Source organism: Podarcis liolepis (assembly GCF_965112155.1).
Source record: "Podarcis liolepis genome assembly, chromosome: 7".
NCBI classification, from domain to species: Eukaryota; Metazoa; Chordata; class Lepidosauria; order Squamata; family Lacertidae; genus Podarcis; species Podarcis liolepis.
Window position 1 is genome coordinate 12,886,481 of NC_139561.1, and position 23,186 is coordinate 12,909,666.

General features: G+C 44.2%; 1 protein-coding gene and 1 long non-coding RNA gene across 5 annotated transcripts; one reads left to right on the plus strand and one right to left on the minus strand.

Annotated features, from left to right (window-relative positions):
• Nucleotides 1-290: 290 nt before the first annotated feature.
• FBLIM1 (filamin binding LIM protein 1) lies at nucleotides 291-11,477 on the plus strand. 4 transcript variants are annotated; one of them, XM_083514712.1, is made up of 8 exons: nucleotides 291-380; nucleotides 4,415-4,661; nucleotides 5,541-5,704; nucleotides 6,485-6,596; nucleotides 7,110-7,279; nucleotides 7,973-8,151; nucleotides 8,348-8,465; nucleotides 9,620-11,477. In XM_083514712.1, the coding sequence occupies exons 2-8, from the start codon at nucleotides 4,421-4,423 to the stop codon at nucleotides 9,731-9,733; spliced, it is 1,098 nt and encodes a 365-aa protein (XP_083370838.1). In that variant the 5' UTR covers nucleotides 291-380; nucleotides 4,415-4,420; the 3' UTR covers nucleotides 9,734-11,477. The 4 variants fall into 4 exon arrangements, with proteins under 4 accessions (XP_083370838.1, XP_083370836.1, XP_083370837.1 ...); XM_083514710.1 differs by lacking the exon at nucleotides 291-380 and adding an exon at nucleotides 436-677; XM_083514711.1 differs by lacking the exon at nucleotides 291-380 and adding an exon at nucleotides 3,188-3,499.
• LOC310712103 lies at nucleotides 11,321-22,206 on the minus strand. The gene is made up of 2 exons (XR_014528760.1): nucleotides 20,313-22,206; nucleotides 11,321-14,845 (listed from the first exon to the last, which is right to left on the minus strand). It is a non-coding gene; the product is annotated as an uncharacterized lncRNA (long non-coding RNA).
• Between the last annotated feature and the right edge of the window lie 980 nt (nucleotides 22,207-23,186).

Here is a 23,186-nt window from a genome sequence, read left to right on the forward strand (position 1 = left end):
CCTAAATATTTTAGGGGGGTGCGCGCGAAGGGACCTTGGCCCCTACATGTTGGCTCCTAAGATGTTGGCTTAGCTGGGCTCGCTTTTGCTCCAAGGGAGGCGCAAGTCTCTTCTGCTGGCCTTAGGGGAGAGGACTTCCAAAGGCGCAAATGCCGAGGCGGGTGGGGGCTAACTAGCTCTCCGTGGCTACTACTAGTCCCGATGTGGCTGCATCTTGCCCCCCAGTCAGTAGCAGAAGCAGCCGACCTCTGGCGCCCCGTTTTTGGGTGGCCTGATCTGGCTGCCTGGCGCGGGCTGCTCCTCCACCTCGGGCCGGGCCGGCATGTGGGAGCTTGCCGGAGAAAGGGGTGGGCTTGCAGGAGGGAAGCCCCCGGACCCAGGTAGGTAGCGGGACGGAGGGAGGGGCGGGGCGCGCGGGGAGCGCGCGGGCGGGGCCACCTTTTGTTCGAGGAGGGGCGGGAAGCGGGCAGACGGCGCCCGTCGAGGACGGCGAGCAGGACGCAGCAGGCGGGGGCAGCAGACCCTTCCCTCCCGTCGCCCGGGAGCGAGATCAGCCGGGGGCCACCAGCCCGGCCCGCCTCCCTTTCTCCCTCCGCTGGCACACGCCTCCCTCCCTGCCCCTCTCCGCTCCGCCGGGCAGGTACCAAGTGGCCGGACCAGCGTTGCCGCGGATCCAGGTAGGGTGGCGTCCAAGGGCGTCCGGCGCCCTTGTCGGTGGCCCTCCGCAGCCTCCCCGGCCCGCCAGAAGAGAAGGGTGCTGGAGGGAGCTCCCGCACCGCTGAGCAGGGCGCGGCGGGTCTCCCGCTCTTTGGGGCCTCCCCCTGCAGGAGGCGCCCGTGGGCACAGCCCTGCCTGCCTCGCCATCCAGCCGGGAGCTGCCCCATTCAATGTCCCGGAGGACTTTTGGGGAGCCAGGGCGGAGGTGGGGGGCGCGCGCCCGGGGGTGGATCTACTATGATAAAACTAATGAAGCTTCAGGGCCCCCGTTTAGTCTACATTGCTTATAAGATCTGGGTCTAGTAGGCCAAGTTTGATTGAATTTTTGTGCTGTATGTATTTCAACGATCCCAAAGTTTGCACAGATGTTGCAAAGGTGTGGTGATCTGTCGCGGAAGAAGATAACAGTGGTTACCCAAACCTTGCTGCTGGTTGCAAAGGGGCCCTCGTAACAGTTCAAGCTTCAGGGACCCCTCCCACAAAAGGAGGTCCGCCACTGGGGGCGTCTCTTCCTTCTCCACAGATACAGCCTCGGTGCAGGGAGTGGCCCCCACCGAAACAAACCCCTACCCAAAGAAAGCATACAGCTGTCTTGATTCCTAGCATGGTTATCCCCACTTCAGTTCTCCCTACAAAATGTTAGTATTGCAAACTCTTGTGCCTCGTTTCCTCTTTTTGGGGGGGCGGGGGTGGCCTTGTCAGGACCCTCTGCTTGCGTGATGATCCTGGTAAAGGGAAGCACTCTAGCTTTTGCTTGCCAGGACTGTGAGCCTGGTAAGGTGATAACTTAGGTACCCTTGTTTAAGTGAAGGTGTTGGTTGTCTTTAGGTAAAAAACCTATGCACTTTGAAAACGAAAATAGCATGCATGTGCAGCTTAGAAGTTTGTGTCTCCAATATTGTCCTGGAGGGAAAGGCTGCAATCCAAGGGACTCTTTCCTGGGAGGAAGCCCCACAGAATACAAAGGGGACTTACTCCCAAGTAGACATGGGGTGCATGCTGTGAGGTCTGGCAAAGCAGAAAGGCCTTCTTCCATTGGCAGATGAGGAAGTGGCTGGCTTTCCACCAATGTGTTGGAGGCTTCACCCTGAAAATGGGCCACCCCCCCCCCACAGGCTGGCTGTAGACAAGGGTGCAAGGCAGAGCATCACCTCTCTAGCACCTTCAGAATCTTAATTTTCTGCTTCCTCTTGCAATAATAATAATGATGTTGCTTTGTACATTTGTACATTTATTGTGCTTATTCTGCTCTTCACAGCCAATATAGCATTAGTTCCTTTGCAAGCCAAAGTGTTACAATAGAATTAGTGGCTGGAGAGGAAGGGGTCTCTTTTTTTGGCCATCATAGCTAGACAGGGGCAGCAGATTCAATTCAGTTCACATTTAAAAGTGAACTTACCTAATTCACACTTTCTGAAACAATTTGTAAACCGAAACACAACAATCCCTCATAATTTGCACCTCTCCAGAATTTGCAATGCAGCTCTCCAGCTAAGAATATATGCTTCCAACCAGCAAATATCCAGAGTAGCATTATAAATATTGTTTTGCGGAAATATATTTATTAGGCAGTGTGGCATACAAACACATCTATTACAGAAGAAATTCACACTAATATGCTTATGAATTCCCATGAAGACTTCTTAAGAAATATTGCAGACTGGTGTGGAAATGTAGAAAACTGAATTTAATATTGGAAAAATGAGGAATTGTGATAAATCAAAATTGACAAATAGCTCCTCCATCCTCATAGCCCTTCCCTGCTCCAGAGTAGCCTCCCCCAGAAAATGAAGGAGGCATCTAGTCTAAAGAGATAGCCATGGTGGGTCCTTGAGCCAGACAGAGCTGCAAGCCTTTCAAGAGAAGAAGAAGAAGAGTTTGGATTTGATATCCCGCCTTTCACTCCCCTTCAGGAGTCTCAAAGCGGCTAACATTCTCCTTTCCCTTCCTCCCCCACAACAAACACTCTGTGAGGTGAGTGGGGCTGAGAGACTTCACAGAAGTGTGACTGGCCCAAGGTCACCCAGCAGCTGCATGTGGAGGAGCGGAGACACGAACCCGGTTTCCCAGATTACATGACTACCGCTCTTAACCACTACACCACACTGGCACAGGAGTTTGGAAAGAAGCCAGAGGAATGCCAGAAATTATGGGTGGCAGGGGACAGGGAGATAAAAGAGATGTCCAGGTTAATCTTCCATGGTCGCCCAGAGAAGCCTGAAGACCCCAAGGCACGGCGTGGCCTGCTTGTTTAATTAGAAGGTCAGGCTCCCTGTTATTTGGGTGGGGACAGGTAAAGTATTTAATTAAACTGGCAGCTGCCTCCCCCCAATTCTGCACAGGAGAGCAGAACTATGCATAACCACAAACTTTCACATGCCACCCCAGTAGGGGGAAGCACAGGAATGCTTTTAGCAAGTTATAGAGGAGCAGAAGTAAAAAAAAAGACCCATGGCATTCAGCTCCAGTGCAGCAGACACAGCCTGGGCGTTGGGGACGAGCCTTGGAGCCAGCACCTGCCTGAAGCAGGGCTGCCCTTTGCCCACTTCCTTATCGCTTCCGCCCCATTCCTTGTGGGATGGTGATGAGGCAGAGCTGTGGCTCAGAGCAGCTGCCTCAGGACTGGGCTGTGGCAATCCCTTGGCTGGCTCCACGTCAGGCCTCCTGTTGAAACGCTGCTCCCTGGTCTGTCAGGTCTTGTTCTGCTGCAGAGAAACAGCTTTTCCTTTCCTTCCCTGCTCCCAGGAATGAAGATTTTTTTTGAAGCAAAGGTGGAAGGAAGGTTGGTGCACGGGAGTGCCGAAGGGAGAAATGGCTTCTTGTTTTGCAGTGACTGCTCTGTGGTGGTGTTGATTTCTTTCCACTTTCTTCTGCTTTAAATTTTGTGAAGCGTTTTTCATGCATGGTAGGTTTGTTTCGTTTGTGCATCTGCCGTTGTTGGACCCAGCATCTTGAGACTCTCAACTTTCATGTTACAAAAAGGCAATGCCCCCTGTCCTCTTTAAGCTGTGTTCATGAAATGGGCCGCTCCGTGGGCAATGCCTGGTGGAGCTGGGAGGATGGAAAAGGAAACAAGAAGGGATATGTTGCCCTTTGCCTTCCTTTGCCACATGCAACAGAACACAAGTATGCAAATTAACTTTGATTCCTTTTATTGGGTCCCTTCCAGCTTTACAATTCTGTGATTGCAAAATTGCCGTAACATGCACAGTTCATACAGGACATGGAACAAACTTATATTGGAGCATTGGTTGAGCAATTTTGGCCCAAAATGTTGATTCCTTTCACCATAATGCAGCTGTTGATGTTTTGCAGATGTAAAATGTGAGGCTGGTGGCTTCACAGAGCCTGCAGCAGAGATGGGGTGGAAGTAGGCTTTCCCAGCAGTGGCGTAGCGTGGGGGGTGCAGGGGGGGCCGGCCGCACCGGGCGCAACATCTGGGGGTTAGGGTTAGGGGGCGCAAATCCACGGGTTAGGGGGCGCAAATTACTTGCCTTGCCCCGGGTGCTGACAACCCATGCTACGCCACTGTTTCCCAGACCCAAATTTCCCCACCCATTCCCACCATGTCATTCTCTCGCTTGCTCATTCGAGCCCCCCCAAATATCCAAACTGCCTGGAGCGATGGAAAGATTCTGGGAACGGGGCCTTGCAGGACCACAACCCCAAACGCCTCTCCCTCTGTTTTTTGTCCCAGGAGAAAATGCTGTCCAACAAGGTGGAGAAACGGATTGCCTCATCCATCTTCATCACCCTCACTCCACCCAGGAGGGACCACATGGTGAGAAGTGAAGCAAAGTCACAGAGGACTCAACTTCCACCCAGCAACAGCCTCTCCAAGGAGGCATTGAAGTCTGCTGCTCCCTCCCTGATCCAAACATCTTCTGGTGCTGTTAAAGGGAGCAGAGGCTGCTATGGAGGGACAGTGGGCGTTTCCAATGGAGGTGAGAGGAACTGAAATCACAGTGAAGTGACACCGTAGTCTGTCCCAGGTGCAGGGGAAGCACAGAGAGGACAGGAGGACAGCTGGCCAAGACCCTTGTCCTGGAAGTGCTCCCCTTTAGCCAAGGCTCAGCTGAGGAGCCCATATCTAGGGCCAGAAGTGTGAATCAATTAAAAATACAAGCATTCAACTAAGGGCTGTAGCTCTGTGGCAGAGGTTCAGTCCCTGGCGGCAGCATCTCCAGGGAGGACAGGGAAAAGATCCCTTACCTTAAACCCTAGAGAGCTATTGCTGCCAGTCAGTGTTGGCCATACTGAGCTAGATGGACTCGATGGTCTGACTTGGAATAAGGCAACTTTCTGTGTTCCAATAGGTGTTTGCAAAGTGCTAGCAGTAGGCCTTCACTGTACCTTCATAGAGTGTAGTAGGAAGAGAGGAAGCTGCATTTGACGGAGGCAGACCTTTGTTCCCTCTAGCTCAGGATGGTCTACACTGACTGGCAGCAGCTGTCTTGGATTCTAGGCAAGGAGTCTTTTTCAGCCCTGCTGGGTGATGCCATTGGGGATTCAGCTTGGGGCCTTCTGCATGCAAGACAGGGGCTCGACCGCTGACCTGTGGGCCCTTCCTGCTTTCAGTTCTGGGCATCAGCATCTGGAAGAGTAATAATGCTCCCTCAGCTTGTTTAGAGTATATTTAAGAGTAACCCCTTAGCCTCCCACGCTATCTAGGGTTAAGCAGTAGGGATTGGGGTTTCTTGGTATCGCCTAGCATATCTTCCGAACAAGTTTGAGCTGCTGAACCTCTTGTTTTTAAAATATACAAAGATGATTAAACCAAGTTTTGAGTCCTTAAGACTGCTGTCGTTCTGTGTCTGTTTCAGGTTGTTCTGCCTTGCCAACTCCTCCCATCCTGTCCTGTAATGCAGTGGACCCTAGCTTGGATAGCATCTTTCCTCCACCACCACCATGTTCTAAACCTTTCTCAGTGGAGACACTTGGTCCTGATCTCCAGACACAAACATCAGTTTCCCCCACATCCTTGCAGGTAACCTTATTTCTGCTGAAGGATCTATCTGGACAGTCACCTTTTAATGCAATAAGTGGGTGGTTTCTTTTCTCTTGGGCTCGTTCCACATGACTTCATATCAGTTTGTTCTCTTTGTTATTATCGAGGACCCAGGCGATAGTTGATTCCTTATTTGAGCCCTTAAACCTTGCTGAGGCATTGTTTTCCTACAATTAGCTGGAGGCTGAATTAGAACATCTACACAAATATTTAATATAAGTCTATGTTATCCAGCAATATCTCTACTTGTGGCAAAGATCCTTCTGCAATGCTTGTTCATAAATAAGTCCTATTTAGCAAAAGTTCTTTAATATTTTAAAAAGAAAGAGAGGGGTAGCTAGCAGTGGCGTAGCGTGGGGGGTGCAGGGGGGTGCGGGCCGCACCGGGCGCAACATCTGGGGGTTAGGGTTAGGGTGCGCAAATCCACGGGTTAGGGGGCGCAAATTACTTGCCTTGCCCCGGATGCTGACAACCCACGCTACGCCACTGGTAGCTAGTAAAGCTCCCCCTGCTTGCCCACAGGGACAGAAACTGACACTGAGGTCATTAAAAGAGGCTATTAATCCTCCACCATGATCAATAGGAAGCAATAAAGTGGTCTGAACTTGCAAAAAGTAAACTTTTCACTAAAGGCACAAGAGCCCTTAAAAGCATCAGTTGTGGTTCATTTGCTCATACCTTTGAAGCTAACCTCTGTCACCCAGAAATATATTGTGAAGGTGCTCAGCCTGCCTTAGTCTACTTCTTCCTGTTTTCTAGACTACTTCAACCTTTGCAGCAGAACTGAGGCAACCTAAAATTATGACTTCAACCCTTGGTTGGGCTGGTGAGCATCAGACAGAGAGGAAGGTGGAGAATACTGTTGCAAAAGGTGAGAATAAACTGCACACCAAGAAGGAATATGTATGTGTAGAAATCGGTGCTTTGGGGGGCTCCATAGAATTATTACAGGTAACTCACAACTTATGCACATTTAATTAGTGTGTGTGTAGCTTTACGTACTTAGCAAAAAAATTAAAAAGGGGGTGGAAATGGAGCAGGAGTCCAGGAAAAATGACTCTGGCAATCCTACCTGCAGTTGAAACCAATGTGTTTTGACTAAGTGCAGTTTTGGTTTTACATGTGACCCCCAGAACGTAACACCCATGTAAGCTGAGAGTCACCTGTATTCCCAAGGTGGTACTCTTTACAAAGGTTCCATGGAATGACCTTGGGAGAAAGGGACCCACTGACTCAAAACATATAGGATTGTATCCAGTGCTGGTCCTATTCAGAGTAGACCCATTGAAGTTAATGTCTATTACTTGCTTAGCCCATTAATTTCAGTGGGTCTGCTATGAGTAAAACTTTGTCGGATGGAAGCCCATGTGATTCTTTCTTCCAGATATCTGTGCTTTTTGTCACAAAAACATCTCTCCTGGGACTCCCACGCTTGAGGCGATGAACAAACAGTACCACGCTGACTGTTTCACGTGCCGAACATGTCACAGTGCCCTGGTGGGGCAGCGCTACTACCAGAAAGAGGGACGGCCCCTGTGTGTCACCTGCTACCAGGTAAATATCTCTGCCTCTTCTCCTCTCCCTTGCTTTGTGGCTCAAGGTCCACAGGACACCCAAGGACCTCATTTGTGTGCCCTCTCCAAAAGAGGTGTGGAGGGGGGGCAACATGAGAATAGGCCTTTTCAGTGGTGGCTCCCTGATTGTGGAATAGTCTCCCCAGGGAAGGAGGCCTGGTGCCATTAGTGTTTATTTCTAGATTCCAGACTTATGGCTTACCGGGCTTCTGGTTTTTACGGGGAGGGTAGTAAATCCTCCTCAAAGTAAATCTATTGAGTAAATCCATCCATGACTTACTTAGATTCCTTAATTTCATAGAATTGTCGAGTTGAAAGGTACTCCAAGTGTTATCTAGTCCAGGCATAGGCGAACTCAGCCCTCCAGATATTTTGGGAATACAACTCCCATCACCCCTAATTAACAGGACCAGTGGTCAGGGATGATGGGAGTTGTAGTCTCAAAACATCTGGAGGGCTGAGTTTGCCTATGCCTGATCTAGTTCAACCCCCTGCAGTGCAGTGTGTCTACTCTGAGTAGGTCTTGGTTGGATATAACCCGTGGTGTCTTACACACTGAGTGTTTTGAGGAAAGCATCAGAATGCATGCTATTGACCCCTTTCAATCAGGACACTGAAAATCTGCAGATCTAACATCTCTCTGCTTCATTCCGGATACATCCTGCCCTCCCAGAACACCCTGGAGAAGTGTAGAAAGTGCCAGGCCTTAATAGTGAACCAAATTGTGCGGGCCATGGGCCATGGATTCCACCCGGAGTGCTTCACCTGTGTCGTATGCCACCGGGCCATTGGCGACGAGGTCTTTGCTGTTGGCGACGATGATGCTGTGCATTGCCTGGATGACTTCTACAGGTATGGCGATAAGAACTAAGCACTTCTTGAAAGGTGGATTTAATCTGTTCCTCATACCAACAAAGTTGACGTCTGGGGTGCTCTGAATGACGCACACAAAGCATGCAGAGTTTAAGAAGTATTTGGGATAAGATAAAGTTTGTGCCATGGACATGCAGAGGGAATCACAGTCACAACCTGTCTTTTCCCCCTTCAGGAAGTATGCTTCTGTGTGCAGTGCCTGTGAGAGGCCCATTATCCCCAGTGACGGAAGGGACTCATACAAGATAGAGTGCATGGGGCAAAACTTCCATGAGGACTGCTACCGCTGTGAAGTAAGCCTGGGAGAGGGTTTGGTGTCCAATGGCTGAGGTCATGCAGTGAAGTGTGTGTTAGGGAGACTAGCCAAGATCATCACCACGAGCCATGTTTGAAGGCGAGTGCCATTCTTTAAAATGTTAATTACAATTCAAAGGTTTTCAATCATACATCAAAAGTAAACAAGGAATAACAGAGAGAGATGGAGAATCAGGGGAAGGACTGCAGCTCAGCTCAGTGGTGGAGCGTCTATTTTGAATGTGAAAGGTCCCGACATCTCCAGGACTCCCAAGTTGCAGCTCGCCAAATGAATGTGGACAGGACAAAATATTATGGATAGTTCCTTTATAACAAAAGAGGGGGCATATGAACAAATGCACTAGAGCTGTGTTTGAAGGACTAGTATGAACCTCTTTGCATTGTTTGTAAATAGGTAATAAGCAGTGTTCGAAACTTCCATTGTTCTATACACATTTTGCGACAGGGAATTTCATTAGGGCAAGCAGTTTCTGAGCTCTGGGTGCAGTACTGTACCTAAGATTTCAGACTGAAACTGCAGAATAGAAGGAAAGGAGGACCTTTTTCTGCCTCCCAACCTCCAGCTAGTTTCTGATGAAGACTGGAGAAGAAACCCTATTAATATTAATATTAGGGGGGTAGGCAGGGGAAGGACTAGAGCACCTGAAAAATGAACATAATATTTTAGCTGCAGTTCATTCATTTTCAGCTTTGTATTGTTATAAAAAAGTGCACCTAGACATTCCATTGTTGTGCCCAAAACCTAGGTTTAAGGTGCCATTTAGCTCCTGGCTTTCATGTCTCAGTTTCTAACACTGGTAATAAGGTGTGAGTGTTCGGGATCTGTATAAAGAAGGTCCACACAGATAGCTTTAAATTGTTGTGACACAGGAACACAGAGAGCTGCCTTATATTTAGTCAGACCATTGATCTACCCAGCTCAGTACTGTATTGTCTATGCTGACTGGCAGCAATGTCTCTCCAGGGCTTTAGGCAGGGGTCTCTCCCAGCCCAACCTGGGGATGCTGCCAGCGGGGATTGAACCTGGGACCTTCTGCATGCAAAGCAGGTGCTCTGCCACAGAGCTACAACCCTTCCCATAATGGGACGCTAATCACAGACAAACACTCTATTTGTTCCTTTCATTCTGCAGAGATGTTGGGTCTTGCTGTCCCCAGAACCCACAGAAGAGGGCTGCTACCCTCTGGGAAACCACCTCCTCTGCAAGTCCTGCCACATCAGACACACTGAAGAATCCTCTTGCTGAGCAAATGAATCACAAGCATATTTCCAGACGCTGCAGCACAGAGCACAGGAGCCGGGCAGTGGTGTGCTTCAGCATTTGGATGTCCCCGTTTGTGCCTCTCCTGTTAACTTTCAACTGAGCCTTGGGGTGGGGGGAACCTTTCAGTGTTGGGGATTAGTCCTGGAGTTGTGTGTAATGCAATGGTTGGCAACAAGGCCGGCTAAAAGTCTAGGGTGGAGTTATAGGAATCTCCCCCTACCGCATTGTTCTTCCTTCCAGTGGCCTTGGCTGTAACAGCCTGTAGCAGTGCAATGCCTCTCCTGGGAGAGAGACTGAGCCAGGAGAAGGGTTGGTTTTTTAACCACTAGAGGACATATGTGAAAGGTGGCCAACTGTCAATCATCCATGGGTGAGATTCCCCCCCTGCTTTCCACTGGTGTAATATATGAGCATCTTTTTCCAAAGAGGGCCAATTGCTAGATATATAATGTGCAGAACTCTTTTCAGCCAGCAGAACACGGTATGGATGTGTGTGCAACTCAGCTGCAAGGTGGTTGATGGATTCCAAACTTCTTCACTTGGGATTTGTTCCCTACCTTTTGCTTCGTCAGTCCAGCAAAGACTCAAGGCTATTGGGAGCAAGACTCTTGGTATAAAAGCAGCATAACCTTACAAACACCTTTCTTTCCCTGACTTTATGTTTCCCTCCCTGTTCTTCAGAGCCCTATCTGAAATCCCATGGCAGGGCTGAGAGTATAGCTTCTTGTCATTGAGCATGGGGGATATAAGTCTTAGGGTCACCTCTTTCTGGGAGATCTCTGGGGGGAACTGAACAGTAAGTTGTTGGGAAGCTTTATTACAGGGTTTTTAAACAATGTAAGTCCACATTCCCAGCTGTCATCCGCCTTGCTTGAAGAGGTGATAAGGAAGGAGGTGAGGCCTAGAACAAATTGAGGTGTGTCATGACCTCACAAATGCATCAGGATTAATCTGGGGGTGAAAGGCTAAGCTCCAGGACCAGATCTCAGTGGCAAGGCTCAAAACATGTGATGTGGTCATGAAGGCAAGCCTGCTTTTGAGCAAATACAGAACATACCACAAGCAAAGGACTATAAACTGGGCCTTGCCATCTGTAGATTTGCTGTGTTGTTAATGTATAAATTAAGACTATCACACCTTATTGTGCGATACTTTTGGTTTTGCTTGGAGCACCAATCTCTGAGAAACACCTAATTGTGACTCAAATGCTTGCACCAGTATCAACCTGGGCAAATGTTTCATTTTGCCTGATAAAAAATTAAGGTTGTATGTGTCTATATGCACGCTCACTTGTGCATACTGAGGGCACCTTGCCCAGCCCATGAGCACACATCTTATCCGCCAGGGGGCAGCACAAGGCAACACTACCTTAATAGCAGGTTCTGGCAAAGGCTATTTATTAGGTATGGGGGAAAGGGTCTTTCCGCCTTCATTTTAGCCTGAAACAGTCACGGTATCAAAAATTGTTTTGCAGTCTTAATCATATATATATATATATATTTGTATCAATCAGTTGTTTAAATGCACAGAAACAATGTACAGGGTGTGGGATTGTTATGACTATTATGATTTTTGTATGCTTTTGATATCTTTCCTGTCTGTCTGCTGGACTGCGCTGATGTTGACTTGAGTTATTCCCCTCTGGAAACAATATCAGGAAGCCGTAGCTGGCGTCAAAATTACCACACATATACGCAAACTTGATTAAAACTGACTTCAAATGCAATGGTTTTCTTCTGTTTTGATGTTACAAGCAAATATATACAGTGGTACCTCGGGTTACAGACGCTTCAGGTTACAGACCCAGAAACAGTACCTCGGGCTAAGAACTTTGCTTCAGGCTGAGAACAGAAATTGTGCGGTGGTGGCACGGCAGCAGTAGGAGGCCCCATTAGCTAAAGTGGTGCTTCAGGTTAAGAACAGTTTCAGGTTAAGAACGGACCTCTGGAACGAATTAAGTACATAACCAGAGGTACCACTGTAAATGGATCCTATAATGCCATTATGTGATTTTCTGGTTAAATCAATTAAAAATACACACAAGGTGAGAACGCTACAGGGATCCAAACTGTATGCTGTAGCCTTTCCCAACCTGGAGCCCTCAATGTATTTTGGACTACTCGCATCTGTCCAGTCATGCTGTCTGGGGCTGTCGGGGGTTTTAGTCCAAAATGACCATGCTGACCTGGTGGGAAATGCAGTTTGAAACAGATGTGCTGGCCTCATCTTCTGCTTCTGGCCACGGTCTCACTGTGCCCTGCCCATGTCACTTGAGGGGCAGATATACCAGCAAAAGTGCCCACTGGGGAAGGAAATTGGATACTGGGGGAGAGAAAGAGAGGATCCCAGACTGGAGCAAATGAATGAGGGGGAAAGGGAACGCTCTCGGAGGCCATTCAAGGACTGTTGTTACATTGCCAGTGATTTCAATTCTCAATTTAAATGGATACAAATACAAGAAACCAGCAACCTTGTATCCAGCGTTGCTCAGTAATACTAAGAAACAAAAAAATAAAAATAAATCAGGGCAGTTTTGAAATCATTGGTTAAAATCGGCAGTTTTGAAAGGTTTTGTCATCCATTTGTATCCAAACATACATGAAAACCTCCTACTTGATCTCCGGATATGATGTGAGATATCTTAAGAGATGTATACCGAACAGATAAATGGATTTCCAAAATATTAAAAACATGAGATCACAATAACATGAAGACAGAAGAACCATGGCTCTAATATCCCAGACTGATCAAGTAATGTCTCCTTATTGCTTTTTCGTGGCATAAAAAAACACATTCGCTGAGGCACCATTTCTAAAGGCTGAAAGCTTACCGTGCGCATTATCTCAAGAGTTCTTTATATCTAATTAGTAAAGTAGGTCATTTTTTCTGTCATCCTATCCCATTATTACAGATGCAGACTAAGAGAGACAAAAATAAATACACGGATGACAGAAAGGTGGGACAATAATCAGGCCTTGAATGAAGAGAAACATGTGCAATTATTTCTCAGTGTCGCCCTAAGTTTTCAGTGCACACAGTTGTTGCTGTGAAAAAGCTGGTGGGCCTTGATGGTGCAAGTTACACAAGGAGTTATTAAATAATGTTTCTGAAAATAGATATGCAGGTCTGTGCTCACCACCCAGCTTTGACATTCAAGCCATTTATTCCTCAATATCATACCACTGTTACATGTTAATACAACTAATCACTTCACGAAAGGTTACGGACCGACCTGCATTTCTTTTGAAATGTTCCCTTGATGCAATATTTGGAAGAAGATGCAATTGTAACCCTAGTGTGGAATAGGATCAAGGTATTTTGCCAGCGCAATTGGAGAGGGGTCCTTTGCCACCAGCAATTGGAAATCCCTAAAATAGGGCTGTTCCTGGCACGCCTTTTTTGGTGTTTGCGTAAATGCCCCAGATTTAAATTGGGGAAAGTAGATTAAAAAACCATTCCTGGCAACCATCCTTTGGGTGTCTTAAGGCAAGAGGGTGGGCCCAGGTTGCAGTCTGGGTCTCTTCAAATCTGTCTTCTGCATGTGCCTTGACATGTTTGGTACGTGTGAAACAAGAGTATTCATCTCCTTAGCATTGTGTAAGATCAGGAGTGGCAGGTGCCTATGTATGTTTACTTGTGAGTAAGTTACACTAGGCTCAATGGGGTTAGTGTCTGTAGGACTGCAGACTTAAGAGGCTGAGCATAGCTGGGGTTCAGCAGACAGTGGCTGCCACTTTTTCATCATGTTAAAAAATGTTACTGCTTGCCCACCTTTAGCATTTTTCTTCGGTGAAGGCAGAATTGTGCATCTAAATGAACTCCAGACAGACTTGGCCCCAGGGGGTGTTTTTTTGAGCAAGAGCTCAGGGGAACTGAGTCGCCTTAACTTTTAAAAATTAAATAACAATTATTATTTTGTCTTTTTGTGGGGTGGGAGGGCTGGAACGGATATACACCCAATGCCTGTGCTAAAAATCCACCTATAGATGTAATCAAAGTCGTGGCCATTTCTAATCCAAATCATTGTCTGCTTGAGTTTATTAATTATATCTTACATTTATCCACTGCCCAGGGGTTTAGCACTGTGACTGGGCCCACAGTAAACAAACAAACAAACTTTGTGGTGAGTTCCTGCACCTTTTTTCCAGAAAAAAGCACCGCTTGGCCCCTTCAAAAACATTCATCTTGAAGTAGTGGTGAGAGAAAATAGTTTTATGTTTAGTTTACATCCTCTTAATTACAATTGTCTTTGATTGGTGTATATCAAGCTCAACAGATACAATATAGATAAAATCAGTTAAAAACTCATAATAAATACCTGAAATAAAAAATGTTTAACTGACCATGGGGTGGGGGTGAACTTAGTAAGTGGCAGTTTTTTAAAAATGCAGAGTGTAATTACGCCAGCATCACTCAGAAAATAGAAACTGCCACTGAAACCTCTGTATTTAATAAATAAGCCCTGGATATTATGTGGCGTCCTGTTCATTTTACCTCACTGAGGTGGCCAAAGGCCAGACATGCACAAATTTTGTCAGGTTTTAAAGAGCTAAGCTCTACAAGAACTGCCGGGCCTCACCCAGTGGTAGCCCTAATGGACATGACCACCCAGTTCAGTGTGTTTACTCTGAAATATAACTTAGCTGGATAAAACCCAAAGTTTTATTTTTTTTTTTAAAAAAAAATTATTAAACAATTTCAACATAACAATTTATCAATCCAAGTATTCAATTACATTATTTTTTTCCCTCCCCCCCCCCCAAGACTTCCCTCAGCTCCTCTCTCTGGTTTCTTTGCACATATTGTTCTCTGCATATTATAAAATTGTACATATTCTTGCCTTGTCTATCATTTATTCAACTAATAAATTTGTGAATGTTTATTCAAAACCTGCCAAGGAGTCCAAGTCATTTTGTTGTCTTTTTAAGTAGTTTGCAAAAAGTTACCATTCTTCCTTGAAGTCACAATTGTCCTTGTCACGCAGTTTATATGTCAACTTGGCCAATTCCGCATAGCTCGTCAATTTGTCTTGCCACTGTTCTTTCGTTGGGATTTCCTCGTTCTTCCATCCTTGTGCTAACAAGACTCTTGCTGCTGTTGTAGCATATATAAATTTTTATTTTTTTAAGCAGGTCTTGTCCTACAATCCCTAACAAAAATGCTTCTTTTTTTGTTTTTTGTTTGCAAATGTCATTTTAAACATTTTTTTCAATTCGTTATATATTTCCCTTTTTTTTTTACTTCTCTACATTCCCACCACATATGATAAAAAGTACCTTCTTTTTCTTTACATTTCCAGCATATATTTGACCCAGTTTTGTACATTTTTGCTATTTGTACTGGTATGATATACCATCTGTACATCATTTTCATATAATTTTCTTTCAATAGAGAACAATCTGTAAATTTCAGATTTACTTTCCACAATTTTCACCAATCCTCAAATTGTATATTATGTCCTATATCTTGTGCCCATTTAATCCTGACTGATTTGACCTCCTCATCTTTTGTTTCCCATTCTAGCAGAATACTATATGCTTTCTTCTGCAGCTTCCCTTCTTCTTCTATAACTTCCTTTTGAAATCTGGAAGTTGTATAACTAAACCCTTTCTTATTATCTTCCTTATACATCTCATGTAGTTGTCTATAATGTAGCCAACTCTGAAAATGGTCTTTGATTTCCTCATACTCTTTTAATTTCCATTTCCCTTCTTGATCCCTCAGTAGATCTCTACATGTAGGCCACTTTCCCGTTTTGCCAAGCGGTTTGAGTAACAAAGCTTCAATTGGTGATAGCCACCATGGTGTTTTTTGTTCTGTTGGATCTTTGTACCTCTCCCACACCCTCATTAGTGAAAACCGAAAGTTTTCGACTGGGGTCTGAAGCGTAGTAATCCTCAGTCAAACTTTGTATGCACCGGAGGCAGGGGCTCATCTGGAAGAAAGTTCCCTCAGGAAAGGAGGGAAAATAAATTCCCTGAATAAAGAGTATGTCAGGGAGAAAACTAGGACAAACTCCATCCCCCTCACAACTTAAAATACCTTGCTTCAGCCTGAGTTCCCTTTCTGGTTTTTACCTCACAGAATAATCTGGAACAATATATATATATTTACCTCACAGAAAAATCTGTGAGAGAAACACACATTAATGTTCATTTGAAGTGAGGGTTTTGCGACCTGGTTACACGCCACAGGTTCTGTCACAATGAAGACAGGTCTATAAACTATTTAAACAAATAAATATTGAGGTGTGTGGAGAAACTGGTTGTTGAAGGCAGGTGAACAGCCTTGTGAAGCGTATGTTTCCAAGGCAGGAAGTATGCGACCCAAAGGCATATCTACCGCACACAGTTTGAAAACTCAGTGACCACTTGTATCTTGATGATATAATTATATTTTATAATGCTTTTTTAAAGCTGTATCAGATTGTTCACTGCCCTGTCACTTTGTAAAAAGGTGGAATATCAATCTATAATATAATAATATATAATGGGCTGTCCGGCAAGGACTGAGGTTGAGGTTGTTGAGGTTTTATTTTTGCTACACACACACAGAGAGAGTGGTGTCCAAATTATTAGGATTTATTTAAAACGAACCTGCATTTTTTGTTTTTGTTTTTTGCCGCTTTTCCTCAAAACACAGCACATTTAATTTGCCTCATAGCAGAAGCCAGCACCTCACACAGAAAAGCCCCAGCACAGATGGGAAACAAAATGGCAAGGTTCATTATTTTTACCATTGCGACTGCTTTATAATATCCTTAGAACTAAGGGAAAGAGGGCAAAGCTGGAGGACAAGTAAGGCCCTCCAGATGTTGTTGGGCTTCAACTCCATACCCTTCAATGTCTTCCAACCTAAATCTAACCTAAAACCTAACCTGAATAAACCAGGGAAATACCGAAAAGAGAGGCAAAGGAAAGTCATGCTAAAGTTGCAGGGAAATGCTGTAATAATGGATAACTCAAATAATGAATAAACCATTTCATCAATTTTACTTAAGTTGTACAATACAAATCTTTATTATGGTCACAGACCATAAGAAAATAAATGTACCAGGGCCAGATGGTTTATCAGCTGTTTACTATCATTTTTTAAAAGATTAACTTTTAAAGCCCTTATACAATGAACAATATTTTACAGAATGGTAAGATACCAGATAACTGGAAAGAGGCCAGCACTATGCTTATTGCTAAAGAGGGACAAGATTTGACCTTACTAAAAATTATTGTCCGATTCCATTCTTGAATAATACTATAAATTATTTACAATGATTTTTTTCAGAAAGATTTACAATCTAAGTGGATTCAAAGGCAATTAAGATACAATGTCAGGAAAGCGTTAGACATCTTGGAGTATTTGAACTGTAATAATGAGAAGCAAAGCTGCGTTGATTTCTTTGGATGCAGAAAAAGCTTTTGACAACATGAATTGGATATTTTTGTTTAGAGTTTTGCAAGAAATGAACTCTGAGATAATTGTATTAAATGGGTAAAATTGCTTTATACATCACAGACAGCTCATAGAATTGTTAATGGAGAAGTGAGAAAACCCCGAGATACAGAAAGGGACAAGGCAAGGATGTCCATTTTCCCTCTTACTTTTCATTTTGGTTATGGAAGTTTTGCTTAGAGACATTAGACAAGATGAGAGAATTATTAGGACAAAGATTTTGTAAGAAAATTATAAATTATGGACCTTTGCTCATTATCTGATTATGGTTCTGGAAAACCCATTACAGGGAGTGGAGACTCTTACGAATAAACTAAATGAATTTGGCATGCTAGCAGGTTTTAAGATTAATCATAAGAAAATGAACATGACAACAGAAGATTAAAAGACCTTGATGGAGAAAACTGAATTTCAAATTGGAAAAATTAAAATATTTGGATGTCACTATCCAAATGAATTGTATGTTGTTTCAAGACATGTTAAGACATGGACAGAAATTTAAAAAGATTTGTTAAGATGGGAGACATGGACAAAAATTTTAAAAGATTTGTTAAGATGGGAGAAATTAAAATTGCCACTGTTGAAGAGAATTTATGTGATAAAGATGAATATATTGCCCAGAATGATGTTTTGGTTCCAAACACTGCCTATTATAGCTAATGACTTACCATTTAAACAATGGCGAAAAGACTTATCCAAGTTTTTATGGCAAGGGAAAAAACCATGTGTTAAATTTAAAATATTACAAGATGCAAAGGAAAGGTGAGGATTGGGCACACCCACTTTAAAATTGTATTTTGCAGCCTGTTCTTTAGTGTGGATGAAGGAGTGGGTGACACTGAGAAATAAGGACTCTTGGAAATAGAAGGACATGACCTAAGGTTGGGATGGCATGGACGTTTGCGGTATGACAAAATTAAAGTTAATGTGGACTTTAAAAATCACTTTATTAGACGTGCCATATTAAGAATCTGGAATAAATATAAACCTGGGTTGTGCCAAAACACAGCTTTCTAGATTTCATCACTAGAAGCTTTCTACAGAGAATAGATGACAGGCAAAGAGAAATAGACAACATACCAAGAATTACTGTATTAGAATTGCATGAAGGAGACTATAAAACTAAAACAAGGGAACAATTAATAGTGAAAGGTTATAGTTTGCAGTGGTTTCCTTATATGCAATTAGCAGTAGGTTTAAACTGGATAAAAATACTTTTGGTATAGAGCAAGGAAAGGCGGACTTTGAAATTCAAGTGTGCAGATTATGAACATGTTATTGCAAAAATGTACAAACTTTTGTTGAAATTTGAAACAGAAGAACAAGTTTAAGAATGAATAAATGGGGGAAATATTATTATAATATATAGATGGAACAGTGGGAGTATATGTGGACCAAAGGGTTAACATTTACACTGTGTTATGATATTAAAGATAACTTTTGTAAAATGATGTATCATTGGTACTTAACTCCTGAGAAACTATTTGGAATGTTTCAAATGTTTGCTGGAAGTGTCAAGAACATGAAGGGACATTTTATCATGCTTGGTGTATAGATATAAAGGCTAAAAAATATTGGATACCAATACAGTGGTACCTCGGTTGTCGAACGTAATCCATTCTGGAAGACCATTCGACTTCTGAAACGTTTGACAACTGAGGCGCAATGGGCGGTTGGCAAATTCCATTGATAAAAATGGAGAAACGCGCCTTGGAAGCTGTTTGACTTCCGAGGCGCATTAAAAAATGGAAGCATTCACTTCCGGGTTTTCGGCATTCGGGTTCTGAATCATTCGGCTTCCACTGTATGTTGATGCAGCAGATTTTAAATATTAAATTGAAGCCATAACTTTTCTTTTAGGGTTAATGGTACATAATTGGAAAAGGATTATGGAAGATTATTTCAATATATGATCCCAGTGGCAAGCTGTTATATGCACAAATTAACGTGTTTAATTGGAGAAAAATCATTATTGACATTTATTAAGTATTGGAAACTTATTACGGACTTTTTGCGTGAAAGAGAAAGTGTAATATCTGGATTTGAAGAATGAAAAAGTAATGGCTTAAAGTAAATTTGAACAGTTGGATGTCAGTCATGGGTGTGGGCTGGAAGAGGCAGCTCCCCCCTCAATCAAATAAATACTTAAAAATACTTAACTGACCAATCGTGTTGCAGATAGCTTGGATCTGCCCCCCCCAACCCATAAATTCTGGCTACCTCCATGATGCTAATTTGAGTGAATTATTGGGAAAAGTTACTATATTTAGCTGGCAGGGAGATAATTGAAGTCTTTTCATTTCTTGTTCTTCTGTTTTTTTTTCCTTTGCTCCTGTTTTAGATTAGATTTTTAAAATATTTCTTTTATTCTGGTATATTATAAAAAAGATGTTTAGCATTGGGTATAAACGTTTGTAAATATTTCAATGTGTGCCAGTAAAACTATTTTGGGGGGGAGGGGAATTAATAACAGAGCAATTAGTAACACTTTGTAACTAATGCTACTCCAAATTCAAGAGTAGATACATAGAAATTAATGCGCCTAAGGGTTCCATCCAATGCTGGTTCTGCTTGCAGTAGACCCATTGGTCTTAATGGCGCTGCCCAGAGAACTCAGCTGGAAACCACCCATGGAGTGGGGAAGGCCTCCGTTCAAGAGATCTCGCGCGTTCTCACCAAAGGCGCGCGTGGCGGAAGAGCGCGGCAGCGCCCCCATTTCCCACTCGGTGGCCTCTCGCGGGTACTGCAGCCGCATACGCGCAGAAAGCCTTTGGCGGGCTTTTCTCGGCCTCTCTCTGCCCACAAAATGGCCGCCCAGGGAGGCTACAAAATGGCGCCCGCAAAAGGACGAAGAAGGAAGAGAAGGTGGAGGCGGGGGGGGCGGTGTAAGGAAGGAAAGCTGGGAAAGCTGCACTGCGGGTTTGTTTGTAAAAACAAACAAAAAAGCTCAAAACATGCGAAGGGAAAACGCTTCTTCCGTTTCCAGTTATTTCGAATAAAAGGGCCGCTGCCTCCGTCTGAAATTGCAGCAATGCTACCCAAATTTTAATTCGCACAGCTACTCCCCCCCATGTATACTTATATACGTGTTTTAATGGAGGCCCCATATTACCCACTGCGATCCAGCATGGGTTGTAAGGGAAGCGTTATACTTTGTTCTGTTCATTATTGAAAATAGCCCCCGTGCTTTTACTCAGCGTTAACAGGTCGTCGTCCCCACAACCCTTTTACCACACAATTTCACCACCTCGTTTTCAACCCGGCTTTTCGGCTGCGTTTCTGCCACACCATGTCCGAATACACCCCTTTGTAACTTCTTGTTTCGGTTTCAAAGCACACACCCTCGCTGTAACATTAACATCGAAATCTTTCCGGCTGGAATTTGTTCCTTACCAAAAAATAAAATAAAAAATATGGCTCCTTTTTTTCTGCTGAAATAAGAAGTCTTGATCATTCTAACCTCCCCCACTTCATTACTAGTTTACATCTCTGAACAAAACCCGAGTCTTTGCACAAACAATGCCTTTGTTTTTAGCTAAGACGAGATCTTCCCGGGATTTATTAAGTCACCGCGAAAGTGATCAGATTCAGCCCCATTTTTTTACTCAAAACAAACATGCTGTTTCCCACCCCCGGCAACCCCTTTCCCTGACACCATTTTGCTATTAAAAAAAACACTTGGATAAACTTGAAATCTTAATATTTTTTAAAATTATTATTCAATGCAGACCCACTACAGTACTTCCCTACGAATAAAAATCGTTTAAAAATGGACACACACGCACACACACCCTTGAAACGAACAAACAAAAACCTCTTCCTTAAAATACTGTCTGTTTCAGCTCACATACTTGCTGGATTTTTACCTTTGTTATCGCTCCGTTCGCATTTAAACTACAATGTATCCTAAAAGAAAGGCAAAGCCGGGGAGGCAAAACCCCCATCCAAAAAACAAAAATACCGAGAAGACAGACACAACCCTTTTAATTAAAAAAAAAAAATCATCATCAGCATAATCCAGGAATGATTTGGCTTTTATTTTTCAGGTTTAATCCACTGAGATGCAGGCTTGTCCTAAGGAAAGAGGCAGGTTTTATTTTAAAAAAAAATTAAAAAGAGAGAAAAGAAGAAATCACTCCCTGGCGTTGCAAAGGAATGAGATATATATTCCATAGCAGACAAGCCCTCAAAAGGATTGAAACGTGCAGCCTTTTTGGTTTTGTTTGTTTGTTTTAATGGCAGGCTATTGTTTTCCAAGAGGCTCCTCTGAAATCCACCATTGCTAGTGTGCCAGGCATTCCTCCAAACTGGCGTGGTGTGCTTTGTTTTTGCTTTTGGTTTGAAAGAATCATGAAATGTGGAGGAGGAGGAAGACGAGGCATCGTGGTGGTTGTGGGCACTGCTGAGCCCAGAGAGAGAGAGCGAGTATCTTATGCATTTGCCTGGTACTCTTGGCTTGCCTCCTCTAGGAGCATCAACCAGGGGGCTCCTGCCTTCCTCCTTTCCCTAGATTGGCTGCCTGGTTCCAGAAGTTTCTAAAGTGGGAAGTGCTGCTCAGGAAAGCACGGGGGGGGGAGGCAGCCGTCCTACCCCCACCGCCAGCAACACCCTTTTCTCTCTTTTGCATGCAAGGCTGCCCTGCCCTTTGTGGCCTCTCAAGGGGAGGGAACAGGGGAAACAGAACAGTGGGGAGGGAATGTATGGGGCGGGAGGCTCACCCACTGCAGAGGCGGCCCTTTTGCCGCATTGTGGTGTAGGCGTGGTTGGCTGCAGTGCAGGGGAGAGGAAGGACGGGGAGAAGGAAACAGAGGAAAAGAAAGCGTAGTTGTTAGGCTGCTAAAAAAAACAAACCACAGGCTCAGTAGCATTTCAGCAGCCCAAGAGTAATGAGACATGGGAGAGGAGCGGGGCGGCGGAGAAAACCCTCCTTTTTTCTTCCAGCCCACCTTTGTAGCAAGCTGCTGTTTCCAAGTTCTGTATATATTCTTGAGGACCTCCCCCTCTTCCTTTACACCTTTGCCAAGCTGCACAAAACTCAGGGCAGACTTTATTTTTTAATTATAGGACGGACTGTTGGTGATATAAGGCTTTTCTTTTATTAATGTTGCACTTATGGGAATTGGGGATTAGTTTGCAACAGACTTGTTAGAAAAACAACAACAATGGGGTGAGGAGACACAAGCAAAGTGTGTTTGGGAATGGGACCCACATGATCCCACGTTAGATTTCTTTTTCAGTGCATTTCCCGTTCCTTCCTAATCCTAAGCATAATGTTCTCTGAAGTAAGTCGTATTGGTGTTGATGGAGTTAACTGTCAAGTAAGCATACTTAGAATTGCAGCTGTGCTTTAAATTCCAGTTTACATTTTCAGTTATAGTTGATATGTGAAACACGTCTTCAGATAAGCAACAATGGTCATTTATCTGGAAGGGGTACGTAATTCTCTGGCACTGCAGCTGGGGCTGAGACTTCCCTACCTGTTTCCTGGCCATATGGTCAGATTGTTCGCTTGATGTGCAGACATACTAGGGCAGTGGTTGCAAACCAGGAAGACTCGGGTTCAAGTAACCACTTGCTGGGTGATCTGGTTTGCTGGTCCCACTCTCATCCTAAGCCACCCTGCAGAATTGTCTTGACACATTGATATGGATATCATGAGTGCCTTTGTGGAGGGGGGGGAAAGTAAATAATGTGTGCTGTTTATTTACACGTTGGCATAAATAACAGCATTCATCTTCATGACTGCATATTTCTGCAGATTATAATAAAGCCTTAAGAGCAGGTCATGCTGTGTTTTGAATGGGAAGCCCTCTATTTACTTGGGGCATAGGAATAGGAAGCACCACAGTTGACTCAGCACCCCTCCAATGCTTTCAGAGATCAAGCCTTTTCCTCCCAAATTTAACCCCTCAGCAAGACTGGCAAATGCATCCCAACCTCTTCTCTTGGTGGGTGGTAGGCGAGACTTTGAAAATACATCCTTGGC